The sequence below is a fragment of the Ruditapes philippinarum genome, unplaced genomic scaffold (genome assembly GCF_026571515.1).
Source record: "Ruditapes philippinarum isolate M1 unplaced genomic scaffold, ASM2657151v2 ctg62_1_1_1_1, whole genome shotgun sequence".
Classification (NCBI taxonomy): Eukaryota; Metazoa; Mollusca; class Bivalvia; order Venerida; family Veneridae; genus Ruditapes; species Ruditapes philippinarum.
This window is the reverse complement of record NW_026865791.1, coordinates 82,510-97,866: the sequence shown is the minus strand read 5'-3', so window position 1 is coordinate 97,866 and position 15,357 is coordinate 82,510. Positions and strand designations below refer to the sequence as shown.

Genomic DNA, 15,357 nt, shown 5'->3' with positions numbered 1-15,357 from the left:
AATATCATAACTACCGCACCGGTGAGAATTTATATTACCGAGAACTAGTTTATTATTAACACAGTGTCATGTTTACTACTCTGGGAATAAAGTACCATTTGTGTATGTTTTAACCTTTTATTATTGTTTTTTATTATTTATTTATTTACTTATTTATTTATTTACTTATTTATTTATTTACTTATTTATTTATTTACTTATTTATTTATTTGGCAAATGAGATGATCCAGATCAGACAAAAAATTAAAGAAATAAAAATATTCACAGATAAAGTATTGCTTTACATGTTAGCATGCATTGAATGACTAATTTTGCAGTATTGCTCACCATATTTCCAGTGCTTGGCAAACGCAGAAAATGGCTATTTTTGCATACATTGACCTTTACTTGGTAATTAACGTGGATTGAAAGTGCTGTTCGCAATGTGTAAATTATTTTCTTTTTTCATAGGACAAAAGTTTACTTTTTAATACGTTTTCAAAATTTCAAGATTTGTGACTAAAGACATCATATTCTCTTAAGATAAGATTCTCTTCATTTTAACCAATTTTTATTGGAGTTTGTTTTTCTGGGTTCATGCTTAACAAAATTAATTCCCATTTTATTTTATTTTGTAGTCAGTCTAATCATAAATAAAGAATCCAACGTGGATATTACTTGAAATAGCCCGGGTACGACTATTTTATGTCTTTCATCTAAGTGTTTCAAATAAACATAACATAAACCCCAACATAGAAAGCATTTTTGTCAGCTGTTATCGATGTTGTGTAAAGTATGTGATTTTCAAACTAATCTTTCAAAAATTTGTCATCAACTAAATCAGTTGGGAAAGCATTAAAATCAGAAAGCATTTACATAGAATCGGTAACATGCGAGGACAGTTTCTGTTGTACAAGGGTGTATGTACTATTTCTGAAGAAAACACAATCATTATTAAACATCATATTTACAAAAGAACCCTTCCTAAATCAGAGCTATTTTACGTTTTTTCTTTGTAAAAAATCACTTGGCTTCTTCATCTTGGAATTAAAGTAGTAGTTGGCTTTTTACATTCGGAATATAGACACATACCCATGTACCGAATGTCCCTGGATATCTTTTTAGACCATCCGTTTAGCTTGAAAAGTTATGACCTATAAAATATTAATAAAACGTACTGAGACGTATCGGGCTTGACTGCTCATGCGCATATATGACTTTACTGGAATTTAAATAGAAACTTATTGAGATTGTGATATGGTAATACGAATGATTTCCCACGGGTTTTTTTATGCTCAGACACCGTAAATGGTAAGAAGAAATAGTTGAATTATGAAAGAATAAGAGACCTAACATAATTTATGAGCAGAACATAATAATTTCTGCTTCACGTAACATTTTTGTAATTCAGTCAAAGGTTGTTTTTTTTTCACTGAAAGAATTATCTATGTATTAATAATCGTTAGTTTTCCAAAGTGATTTAATTTTGCGGAAACAATTTCTGTAGTATTTAACTTTTTACATTGTGAAATCTTACAACACAAATTTTATTACTACAAAATTACATTTTCGGTTACATATTTATCTACAGTTAACAAAATAAAAGATTTGCGGATACATGAAAAATGATATGATCTCAAATCTAAATCGTTAATTAAAAATGATTTCTTATTTTACTCTTGTTATTTTTTCTTTTCTTTTTGTAAGCTGCTAGAATCAGTTCCTTATATGAAACATGCACTTTAACCTTAAGCTTGCTTGTGGCGATTGTGTCTACCATAAAGCGAACTGTACAGAGTCAAAACCGTGCTGTCTGATCCTGTTTTGCACTATTCGCTATTCATTCAGTATATATTTTAAAATTTCCCGCCAAAAATGATTAATGGTTATTGTCCAGAAATCTATTTCGGGTTTTTAGCGTGGTAAAGGGTAAAATAACCTTCCACCACTTATATAAATTATAATGCACCATTATAGTTATGTACAATGTATTTCCAATCTTCCCGAGACACAATATTCTCCTAAGTGAATTATGCAATACTAAATTACGCAGTTACCTTGTCTTGGATTCCCAGTAACTTGTTATATTAGCGCCCTCTATTAAATATTTAGCTATGATATGATCTAACTAAGATATGCATCTAGCAGAGATCTGCACAAGGCTCATCTGATTAACCACCTTGCGTGTTTTATATTCAACCCACACTGCAAGAAAAAACTGGGAGAAAACCGAATTAGTATTCTAAACACACTCTCGGCCGCAATGTTCCCTCGGGAAATCAGCCGACATTTCTCCATCGTCGTGGTGTAAAGAGAGAAAATACAGACTTAATGTCAAGGCTTCTGTTGCAAATTCAGGAGAACAGTTTTGGTGTCAAAAGTTAACGATTTCTCGACGATAGTCAAATTAGAAATGAAGGTCGGCATATGTTTAGGATAATAAGCTTATGATATTCATTTTTCCCTGGTGTCAATAAAATACAAAACTAATAAGAAACAATTTCGTTTAGCAAATGTGCAATGAGTTGTTGGCTTTGTTAAACAAAGACAAATTGGTGACTGCTAAACGTGAATACATATTCTGACAACGTGTTCAATCATGGTGAAATTATCAAAAGAAAGTTTTATATAACCTATAAAATTCCTCTCGATTCTGATGGCAATTTATATGTTTTGTAATATTGTATTGTAAACATTGAAGAAATACATTATGTTAAAACCAAAGGAGACAACAATACCCTTGAAATATTATTTACATTGAGACGAACTTTGCAAAATTAGGTTTAAAGCAGCACGCCTCCAGATTCATGATGATTTTCATGAAAATTTTGGAAATGTATTTAAAAGTTAAATATTGTGATGTGAATAAATAAAGCAATTTTCATTTTGCAATCGGCACTTATAATACAAGAAATTTACCAAAAAGTGGTCAACATATGCAAAAACAGCCCTTACTGCGTTAGTAACGCAGTAGAATTATGGTGATAAAATACTGCAAAATCAGTCTTCAACCGCACGTAACATGTTAAATATAACTTGTATCTTGAATGTTTTTACCTTTCTTAAAATTTTAGTACATTTTTCTCATTATTGATTTTCTTGAAATATTTTGGCTCATCTGGAGGCGTGCAGCTTTAAAGTGATTGCTTCTGTCATTATTCTGATTGAAAAAAAAAATGAATAATAGATGAATAATCGTAATGAATATTTGCATTTATTTTATAGAAGTCTGTAAAACAAACTTGGTTAACAAACAAATGATGCTTGCATGGTATTATCTCTTTACTTCAAAAGCCCATTAATATCACCAAAATGCTTTGTTTTTTTTAATTTCTCAAAAGCCTTTTATTTTAGTGTACTGTTATACAATGTACGAAGTGGTACTCATTGGTCATATCTCTGTTCGGAGCCCTTAAGGTGACACTTTCCACACTTTTTACTCCGAGACTTAATTCGTTTTTACGAAATATTAATTCGTTTTTACGAAATATTAATTCGTAATTACGAAATATTAATTCGTTTTTACGAAATATTAATTCGTTTTAACGAAATATTAATTCGTTTTAACGAAATATTAATTCGTTTTTACGAAATATTAAAGAAATATTAATTCGTTTTTACGAAAAATTTATTCGTAATTACGAAATATTAATTCGTTTTAACGAAATATTAATTAGTTTTTACGAAATATTAATCCGTTTTTACGAAATATTAATTCGTTTCAACGAAATATTAATTCGTAATTACGAAATATTATTTCGTAAAAACGAATTATTATTTCATAATTACAAATTTATTTTTCGTAATTACAAATAATATTTCGTAAAAACGAATTAAGGTCCGGGAAAAAAGTGTAGAAAATGTCACTTTAGGGGCTCCGTATCTCTGTGCTTTCGTGTTTTGCTTTTTTAGGGGTACTAATTAACTGTATAGTGTTTATAGTGTTTAAGTATTTTTTATGAAGATTAAGATACTACAGTATTTACGTCTGACTACTTTTAATAGCATTATTTTACAGAATTTATCACTAGTTTGTCCACATGATGATTGTCTAACATACTCAAATAGTAGGATATTAAAAAAGTATTAATTAAACGCATGTTAACATTTTTAAGTGGAAACATTGTATTCGTTTATGAAGCTTTATGTGCCTCAAATATTTGACTCATACATTTCATATAAAGAATGTTACTTTGCAATATATTTATTTTACTTTTATTCATCATTCTTTTTATGGAAATTTATTACTTTTATTTTAAAGTAGAACGTAATTTGATCTTGTAGTATAATTAACATTGATTGCTGTCTCAAAGGAAACTTCGTAGAGCTGTTAATACGTCATTTCTCTATTTCTTTCACAGAATTCCATACAACATTTCATATTGAATATCCGATATAAATGTAAGCCGATCTAATTGCGTGTGAAAAGAATTTGCGCTTCGTTTCTTTGAATTTGAATCATTCCATCATCAGACAAGTTAAACAGAACTGGTTTATTTTTGCTCTCCAAAGAGCAACTCCAGTCGACCGATATAATAAAATTGATGGTTTTGTTGACTTTCTTCAGATCCGACTTTTTTCACTGCTGTAAATATAAGATTGAAGTAACTATTACGGCATTTCTTATGTGAGAATATTACTCTGTTCTTAGCAGTAGACGCATATTTCATTTATTCAAGTCTTTCAGGATATCATTCCGTCTATTTTGGAGACTTTTCATCAGTTCTTAGAAAATCCTATATCCCTGTTTTATTGCACAGCAATGCTATTCCAAAACATTTATTACCAACCAAGCAAATCTACCAGGTCACATTTGATCATCAGATTTAGCGAAATTGCTTATACTTCAGTATTATCTTTTTGACATCAGCTATTTATTGTAGGCAAACATTGCCAAAATATTGACAAGTTCTTTCCAGTGATTAATATATACAAATAACCTAGACGCTATAGCTGTTTGTAAGAAAAAATCATACATTGTCTCCAAACACTGAATTCCACTCAACCTTTTGGACTGGATATGTTTTATATGACGTCAGAATATCATATTTTACAGCTATATTGTAGCAATCCACAGTGCAATTCAATTCACCAGCACGAACAATAAGTGACATATAACATTTTAGTAAACAAATTGCCAATCTCAGAAAACAACTTTATTTTCAAGGTTGAATATGTCACCGAAGCGGACAAAATAGTTACTGTGTTGCATTGATGGACATAGATACAGATACATTACTGAAACATTGCAATCCGATTAAGCCAGTATTACGACAGTTTTGCTGTATAAAATGAATTAATAATATGAAAGTCATTAGTATTGAACAGATAATGTAACTGAGTAGATGGATCCTAATGCTTCGAATCGAGTCATATTGATGAAAGTGGATAAACAGACTTTACATTGTATTTTCAAATAAACATGTTTCGATTCAGCTGTTTAGAAACCTTTCCAACCGAGGCCACTGTCTGTCCGTTTTTTTTGTGTGTTTCTTTTGAGTCATTCTGTAAAACTTTCCTGGTGGAGCTAGGAAGACCCTAGGTACCTCTACGAACATTATATCAGGCTCAATCAGGCATTTTAGTTGTCAGTACAACCACTGAACGTTCGTAAACTTAAGAAAGCTGTATAGCTTCCTCACGCGAAATTAAGTCCCTGACATGATTTTAGGATTTGAACCTACAATGATGGTTGTGAGTGAGTGATTTAAAGCCAAAGACCTCCTTTGACGTTAGTATAACGAATCAACAAAGTATAAACATAGTGTGTGTATAATAGATAATGTTCGTTTCGAAAACAAACGTACTATTGTCACCAACGAGTATATAACAAAACAATTGACAATGGAAATGATATGTGTCAAAAGCAATAACGGTGAAAAGAAACAGAGACTAGAAATTGTTTGCGCATACACATGTCTAGATATAAAAGATACAAACAAAGTTGCAATTCCTGGCAGCAGACAGACGTCATGCAGATATCAACTTGCATTATTTTCATCCATTTTACACATCATATGCAACAAGTGCACTGTGTACATATTCATTAAATAAACGTGTCTGCTTGCTCCCAGGTAAACGAAATATATTCCATTGCTAAATTATCACATCTCATTGCAAAATGATCACATCTCATTGCAAAATTATCATGTCTGATTATCATGTCTGATCGTAATTGAGCTAAATTATCGGATCTCAATGTTAATTATAATGTCTCAGTCACATTGCTAAAATAACGTGTCTCATTGCTAAATTACCATTATCATGTCTGATTGCTTAATGATAATGTCATTGTATGAAATTTATGGCTAAAACATACAACATTGCATGTTGCCGAAACTTGTTGACTCTCTTGTAAGAACTACTTCTACTTACTCCAAGTATTTGTACTCTTATAATTGTTTATTTTATTATGATAAAACAATGGCAAAACGCATACAGGATGTTCTTATTCTTTACGGTAATTATCATTTTATGCAATTGCTTTTATCTTTACTTCAATACAATTACATATGTGCATGTATTTTAAATTAATGAAATTATTTTAAAGAAATAGTAATTGTACTATTGTATTATATTTTTACTTACTTGACATACTTAACGATTAAGTAGTTTACATCTATTTAGATAAATAACTTTCTTAATGATACCTTAAATGATATTTATCAGTACAAATTTTGTTTAATTCAAATCATACATGATCAATATATTATATAAATATATTTTCATTTTACTTTATATCTCGCATTCTTTCTCGAAATTTGAACATTTAATAAGCATGGATATCATTTTAATTACACAATTGTTTTATATATTTTAAACACTTTTAAAACGGTTTAAACACTTAATTACTGTATTTCAAATAACATGATATTATATAATTTATTTATACTTTCAGGTATTTTCAGTGACCAAATGTTACATCACTAAATTAATTGTTTTGTTCGTTCTTTCCTCCACCTTTTTATATTTATTCGACGTTTTCTTTATCACATAGCTTTTTACTGCTAGCTTTTAGTTTTTTGTTAATTATATTTTATTTGAAATTAGTTTTTTGGAGAGAAAAACATCACAAGAATGTTGCGACAGTTGACATTCAATTTAGCCACTGTGTTTAAGTTATATCGTAAACGAGCACCAATTCCCCGAACCCAATCTTTTCACTTAATATGTTGCTTTCTGTGCACTTAAAACTTATTTTCCACCTATTTACACATCCCTCGAAAGGTTCCCGGACCCACTGTCAAATATAATCTATCTAATTAACCATACCACAGTTTATTTATACGTGTTTTCTTATTAACATCCTCTCCAACATGGTGTTAACTCTCTCACTAAATCTTGCTCGTTCTTTAGATTCTTCTGATACTGGTACATTGATTGAAATCTGTTTTAAATGTAAAAACACAACAGAAAATTAGAGATAATTACGAAACTCGGCAACCTATTCACGGGGTACAGACACACTTAAATTTAACCGTTACAACTTGCTAACACTTTTTTTTACTTTGGAACCATATGCCGCTTTTCATGGAATGGCACTAATGCGTTACATTGAAGGTTCCATGATAACCGCCATATGAACACATCTGTGGATGTTTAAAATTCAAAATTTTACCAGTTCATTTTTAATGTATATAATAATTCTGCTTTAGCCGGTACTAGGGGGCATGGACGGTAGCTTGCAATTTCCACTACCGTCTATGAACAGGCTCAATCAATATCGAGAAAAATGTGATCCCTCGGAAGCATTAAAACAGCAAAATTACATGAAAAATTGCAGACTCGGTTTAATTAAGTCTGTACATGAGGAATATTGAAAAAGTGCAACATCCCTCACGTCCTGTAGCACCGGCTTTGGCGGTACTCAATTCTCAGCACTTAAAAGTGCTGGAGTTGATGATTCCGAATGACCAGAAAAATATAACAAAACTGAAGTGAAATACGGGCAAATTTGTACGGCTGCCATACATCACTTGACACCTGCAACCGAGCCTGCAACATTTTCAATTTGCCGTGTTGGGCTTTCTTAGGGATTCTGTTTTTCTCTATATTTTGGGGTAAAAATACGAGGGATGATCAAAAATTAACCGGACTTTGTAAATGATTCTTTACCTTTTAAATGAATTTACATAAAAATACACAGAAAATAAATCGGAATCTATCCCCTGAATGATACAAAAAATACCAACAAGAAATATAAACAAAGAAAAAAGTTATGCTGTTATTGGCATGTATATGTAAAGCAATGCGGCGCACGGTATAACTTTGAAATTGACGTTAACGACGTCACAAGCGTATTTATCTTAACGGAGCAGCATTTTACTCATTCACGGAGTAGGCAAATACGTGGAACAGTCATGTTGTTGATGCGGCGGATCCACTGCCTATATATATTTCTGTACAAGTGGGTATCATATTGTATTGTAAAATAATGAATGATGATAAAGAACTCCTGTAATGACGCAAATTTCCATTCTTTCCTTCTGTTAACTTGATTGTTGGAAAAAACGCACATGCAATAAACCATATTATGTATTACAAATAATGTTAAATAATGTTGCTGAATGATAATGTATCATACATAAGAAAAAATAAAAGAGTAAAACAACTATGAACAAAATTGTCATTATTTTAAAATAAATAAAACGCCTAGCTGATTTTGAACAGTGACTGTCTAATTGTTGACACAATTTCTCCATAAAACTACTGCGTAAAATAAGAAAATAATTGATACAATTGTAAACCAAGAATACAATATATGTAATTAATGCATTGACTATTATCATTTTAAAATGCTTAGAGTTGACTGCACCGTACCGTAGCTACTGTCGAACATCGTTGACAATGTCCGCAGTCAATAGGCTGTCATTTCTCAACGTCTTGGCGATTGACGTCACCAACGTCCTGGAAAATTTCTTTTTTCTGTCCCTCCCTTACTTGTTTTCTATTTCTCTATTATCCTTTCTTAATTCTTTATGCTAATAAAAATATGCTGTGGCTTTCTGGAACTTTTCCCTTGATAGCCGTAATCTTTTTCTACGTTTTAAACAGTTTCTTGTCTTTCTTTTGACATTTTTTCTTATTGATCGATTTTCGAGACATTCCGACGACATTGTTTTAACGGGAGTATTTCATTAGCATGTGACGTTTGAATTGTGATTGCAAATATAAATATGGTTTAAATGAAGTTAATTTTTCTGACAACGTCAAAGATATGGTTCATGACGTTTTGGCGTATTTTGAAATCTAAATGTGCCATATTGTTAAATATACGCAGCTTAAAGCGCCTGCTGTCAAGGCGAATTTACGCACTGCGCCGGGTGTGCGTTACCATGGTTTTTGAATTTGATGTTACGGACAAGCTATTTGCATTATCAGATAAGATATAGTATCAGTTTACAGGTATTGTTTTCCGATTAAGTGTGATATATAACAATAATTGATAGGTTGAAAAATTTTCAATTGACAGTCACAGTCCGGTTTATTTTTGATCATCCCTCGTATTGATTATTAGCGCAACGCGTTGATCACTCTATTGTTACTGTAAAGCACTGTGACACAATATAACGGTAAAAATGTGTTTGTACCCCGGAATTAGATGAGAAAAACGCACATTACCGAGTTCCGGATAACATCTATTGAGTACTATCAAAGATATCTTATTCTTTTTTCTATAGTATTTGTAGTTTTTATAGTTAAGAAATCGATTAGAATTCCAATCCCCGGCATGATATTAGTTTTTCAGCATGTTTTGTTCTTCCTTAAATTAAGCCCTTCTTTCAGATAGGTACTTTATTCTAGAAAATTTAGAAATTTGTCTTTTTACACTTTTTTCTCTCTCTCCATTCTTTTAAAATTGTCTTAACTTTCAGGACAGACTTTCTGCGACAACTGTAAATTCCGCCATGCTTAATGTTTAAGTTAAAGAATATATGCAAAAGAATTTGATACTTCAAGATTTTCTTTCATGTGTTACTTATGTGCAGTCTTCAGTAGTTTCAATTTACCTGTAAGAACGCTTATTTTTTATATACCATTCTGCTTCTAAAGGAGATTAATTATTATTTTTACATACATGTTGTTATTATAGTTCTTTTCCTTTCCCTTATTTTTTGTCAATGAAAATTGAAGTAATTTTTGTATAATGGAGCAATTGAAGGTTCTTTAAACAATTACAAAACATATTCATTAACAAGCAATTCAAATAATAGTTTATATACATTGAATGTTTGTCATTCTTTATTGAGGACATCAATGTAATTTCTGAAGGAAACAAAAAGAGTTAACATCTGGTAAATATTATGTGGAACAAAAAATGTTTCAAATAAGTACTACATGAACATAAATATTGATTGATCTCCTAAAGCAGAATTTCCAATTAGCAGCCTTATCCTATTGTAATCCTGTACCTGGGGTGTTGTTATATTGTCTAATCTAAATTAAAACTCGACAAACTGCTTTGATACTTTTTTTATTTTTTAAAAATTTTAGATATTTTTGTAAACAAATCTTCGGTACAGAAGTGAAGTTTCATAACATTTGGTGTAATTTTTTAAGAAATAGTTATTAAAACATATTAAGAAAACTCGAAGTATTCACGCTCCTTTGCTAATACCTTTCTAGTAAAGAAACTATAATAGTTCAGAACACAATTCAAAAAATATTCAGAATAAAAAATAAGCTTCCACAAGAAACATTACTTTCTCTTAAATTACATTTGTTAAAGTTATGAACTTTTTATCGATAGTTTTGAATATGTCATTTTCCCTATTAAAAGCATGTACCCTTACTGAAAGATTCCAAGTTTGAGTGTGGTTATTTACTGTGATGCTTTTTGATGCACTATTTGGTAATTTTATCGTCAATGTGTTGAAAAGAGCACATTGGAATCTTTCTGTTAATCTTATGGCAGTTGTTTCTTTAGCGGTCTATTTTCATATACAATTTCCATTAAACAAAGACAAACAATCTTTTATTTATCATAGATAAATTTGAAATTTTTATTGATATTGTATCCTGCATTTTATAACATAGTATCAATAATTATCAATTACATTTAGGCATTAAATAGAGAATAATAATTGGAAATAAATTTGTTAATAAATTAGAATTTCATTGCTTTTTCTTAAATGAATTATTAACTAAATGAATAGATGACCAGTTTAATTTTTTACTACATGAATCGAATTAAATGCTATCTTTATAAATATAGACAGTCCAAGCGAACAGGGCAAGCATTTTGACTATAAATCGTTTTAATATCATTTGATTACTATTACGAATAACATAATTAATATTAAATTCCATAAAAATCAAACATTTGAATAAGGACTGCACCATGTACATACATGAAAGGAAAAAGTAATACAATTATAATTTTCTTTTGTATATATTCTAACAGGGGTTGGGGGGTATGAGAATATCTGCGCTTTAACAGTTCTATTCTAGCTATATACAACACACTATTACTCACTACTCTGCTCAGTGTCTTTCATGGTGGTTTGATATATGACTCCCTCCGCTGAACTTCCAATGGTCCTCCGACTTTTGACTTCTTTGTTCACGACGTGGTTCATATTGCAATGGTTTTCAATTGGCCTTTGTCTTTAATATATCATTTCTGTATACAATTAGCTCGTAAATGTTGAACATATTATTAGTGTGTGGCTAAACCTGAATGAAATTGTTGAATCAAAACCTTCCTCTGTAACAAAATACTGAAAAAAAAAGAATTTTTTATCAGTTATTGTTGTTATTATAGTAACTGTGATAACAATGTTGTGAATGTATCCCATACCCCTGGTATTTGTATAAATTACTCTGTGTATAACATTGTACAAGTATGTTTCCATGTGGATGATTGCCTATATATTGTTCGGCACTGTGGTATACATCTTGTTGGTTGTGGCTGCAATTGTCGTACTCCTCTGTCCCTTCTCTAGTCCCTCGAGGGGGAATATTACACAGTGGCTAAATATGGAAAATCATATTCAAAACAAAGTTAAGATTTCGAAACATTTGCCTTGGAAGCTAAATAGTACTCATTTACAAGTGGCTTAATGTAGCAATTATTTATACATTAAAATCACCAATAATAACTAACAAACTAAATCTTGAGGTAAAATAAGGGAAACATTTGGTCTCTGAAGCTTGTTTTTAAAAAAACAAAATTGCAACCATTCGCTTCATTTTCAGGTTGTGGCCATTGTTTCCATTCTATTTATCGTGTTATCTACCATTGCATTGACTTTAAATACTATGCCGCAATTCCAAGAAACAAAAGTTGTGCCACAGCAAACTACGGATGCTGATAACGATTCTCCTACTCAAAAAACTACTAAAAGGGACACATCAAATGACAATCCAGATTTAGCAATAGTTGAGGCAGTTTGTATTGGTTGGTTCACATTAGAATATTTAGCAAGATTTTGGGCGTCACCTAATAAATGGAAATTCTTTAAAGCTCCTTTAAATATAATTGACCTTCTAGCAATTTTACCATATTTTATTTCACTTGGTTTGACTGAAACAAACGAGAACACGACTGCCCAGTTCCAAAATGTTCGTAGGGTGGTTCAGATATTTAGAATAATGAGAATACTTAGGATATTGAAATTAGCAAGACATTCTACCGGTCTTCAGTCGTTGGGTTATACTTTGCAACGTAGCTATAAAGAATTGGGCTTATTGCTGATGTTTTTAGCGATCACAATATTGTTGTTCTCAAGTCTCGCCTATTTCGCTGAAAAAGATGAAGGTGGAACTAAGTTTACCAGTATTCCAGAGACATTTTGGTGGGCGGCAATTACCATGACTACGGTCGGATACGGAGATATATACCCGACGACCGTCATTGGCAAGATAGTTGGTAGTGTGTGTTGTATATGCGGGGTGCTTGTTATAGCGTTACCTATTCCAATTATTGTAAATAATTTTGCGGAGTTTTATAAGGATCAAATGCGTCGAGAAAAAGCGTTAAAGCGACGTGACGCATTAGAACGCGCTAAACGAACTGGAAGTATTGTTTCATTTCATTCTATTAACCTCCGTGATGCATTTGCCAGAAGTGTTGACCTTATGGAGGTCAATATTGGTAGCCAAAGAGGCACAAATGACGAGGGTAGCATTGACAGCAAGAACGCTAGTCCTCCAATGTGTGTGATGAAGGTCAATAATGAGGGAAATAAGAATGGTTCCGGTAACGAAAGCTGCGAGTCAAAGAGCCTTCCAGGGTTGTCAAATCCAAGTGCGACCAACCTAATGGACGCCGACGAGGAATCCCTACGGAGAATGACGTCATCGCAACCGGAACTGAATGCAAACATACAGGTAAAGTTATATGTCATGTACCGGCATGTTTTGTAAACATATTTAGCCTGACGCATGATTAAAGTTATACATTTCTTTACACGCTATGCTTTAAAATTATTGCTAAATTAACACACATATTGCAAGATGTTTGAGCGTAAAGAATGGACCTTACTAAACCTATTTATCAATTCATATTATTCATAAATCAAGAACCAACAAGAAAATAGTGACATAATTAGGATCTCGTATCGCAGTTATATACATAACCCTCCTTCAGTAAAAGAACTTCATTATACAATAACGAATGCTGTCAGTTTTATCATTGTCGTCACGATTTTTAAACCTTGGTTCTTGATGTTCTTAAAATTGTTGAAGAGTTTATGTTATGAAGCATCAATAATGTACCAATTTTGAAATGTGATTTATTCAGTTGCTATGTTATTATAATTCATATTTATATCCTGCATTAATAGAAACTAATTATGCATGTTTGTGGCACAAACTTCACATCTTTTAATTATGAATGACAGGATCTATCAATTAAGAATGACAGTGGATTTTGTCTTAAATACTTCATATCCTGATTCAAATTTCTAAATTGATTTCCCAAGTCTTATTAATAAGGGTTTACACCATGGCCTGAATTCAATGGGCCATTTTAAAGGAGTTCCCCATTTATCAATTTCAGGTAGAGCAGGAAGGGGAGTTATGACTACTTGCTCATCTTTCAAATGTGTGTTTACCACGTGACCTAATTTGCATAGACATTTTCAAATTTACCAAGAATTCATTGTTCATTAGTGATTTTGAATCATGCACTTAAAACTGTCCGACTGTCAAAAAAAGCAAAAAGCAAAAAACAAAAACTCACAAGACTTTAATGCAGTCCTACTAAAATGCACTGCGCATGTTATTATATAAACAATTAGCACGTTTGATATATATATACACAGGGCCAGAGTTGTACCCAAGCCACGCCGTACGGTGTCACGGAAAAACCATGCATAGAACTGAAGGCACTTGCACGACAATATAGTACCACGAGCAGTAGCGACACCTACACCTCTTGCATGACTCATCTACCCACAAGCCCAAGTGTAAAGGGACATAACTTGCATAATTCAGTTTTGGATACTCCGTTAAAAAATAATATCTATGTAAATCCGCTTGGAGAATCTCATAGTTTTACTAGTTTGCCATCAAGTAATCTTGCAAGTGCAAATAATAAAAGTGCTTCCATTAAAGTTTTTGATTTAGATAATAAAACATTTAAACAATGTGAAAATGATAAATGTGACTCGGACGATGTTTTTTCAAAGGAAACTATCCACAATGTGGATTTAAGTAGAAGGGCAAAATGGCAGCGTTTTAACTCTCAGCCTCCGTTACAGGGTGAAGGACGTTGCCATGACAACGTCCATGCTGTAACAATAAAAGCTCAGACGAGTGAGAGAGGTGGAAGTTTGAAAAGACACCGGTCTGAAACCTCACACGAAAGACATCTTCATTTTGGAGATGTAATGGAGCGAACATTCTCGTCCACTGACAATATTCGTGATATGCAAGCTATTCCGAAATCGAAATTAAAATTTCAAAAGGCCGTGTCCCTTGCAAGTAAACTTCATGGAAGTCCTTCCACAGGTCGCAAGCTTGCGAACTACCATCTTATAATTAACCCGAAGTCAGGTATGCATCTTTCCTTTTTCACTAATTTTAACTAACACTAATAGAATTTAGTATTTTCAGAGAAAAAGATTTTCATCTTGTACAATGTAAAACATCTACAAGAAAAGTTTCAAATACATTTAGAAAATGTTCATATCTATGTGAAACCTGTTTGTTTTTTGAGCTTTCAAAGCATGTTTTAAAGGCATGATGTCACCTTTGGTAGTTTGTTTTAAAAACTTTTATTCTTCCAATACATTTTTGTTATATTTTAAACGTGATGAAAATCTTTTGCTTGATCGAATAGTGATCGTTTTTAAGGGTATTTGTTCGCTTTTGGTGCATTTTGTATGTTATGTTGCCATGGAGAAATTTGCTTTTCTTTACTAAACTGATAAA

At 31.7% G+C, this 15,357-nt stretch overlaps 1 protein-coding gene across 4 annotated transcripts in view; it reads left to right on the top strand.

Moving 5' to 3' along the window:
* Positions 1-15,357, top strand: part of LOC132730353 (potassium voltage-gated channel subfamily B member 2-like) — a 131,136-nt gene that overhangs the window by 100,596 nt on the left and 15,183 nt on the right. For all 4 annotated transcript variants that reach the window (XM_060716261.1, XM_060716259.1, XM_060716262.1 and 1 more), the window contains exons 3-4: positions 12,178-13,311; positions 14,247-14,979. In XM_060716261.1, the coding sequence (XP_060572244.1) occupies positions 12,178-13,311; positions 14,247-14,979 (1,867 nt within the window). The remainder of the gene's footprint in view (positions 1-12,177; positions 13,312-14,246; positions 14,980-15,357) is intronic.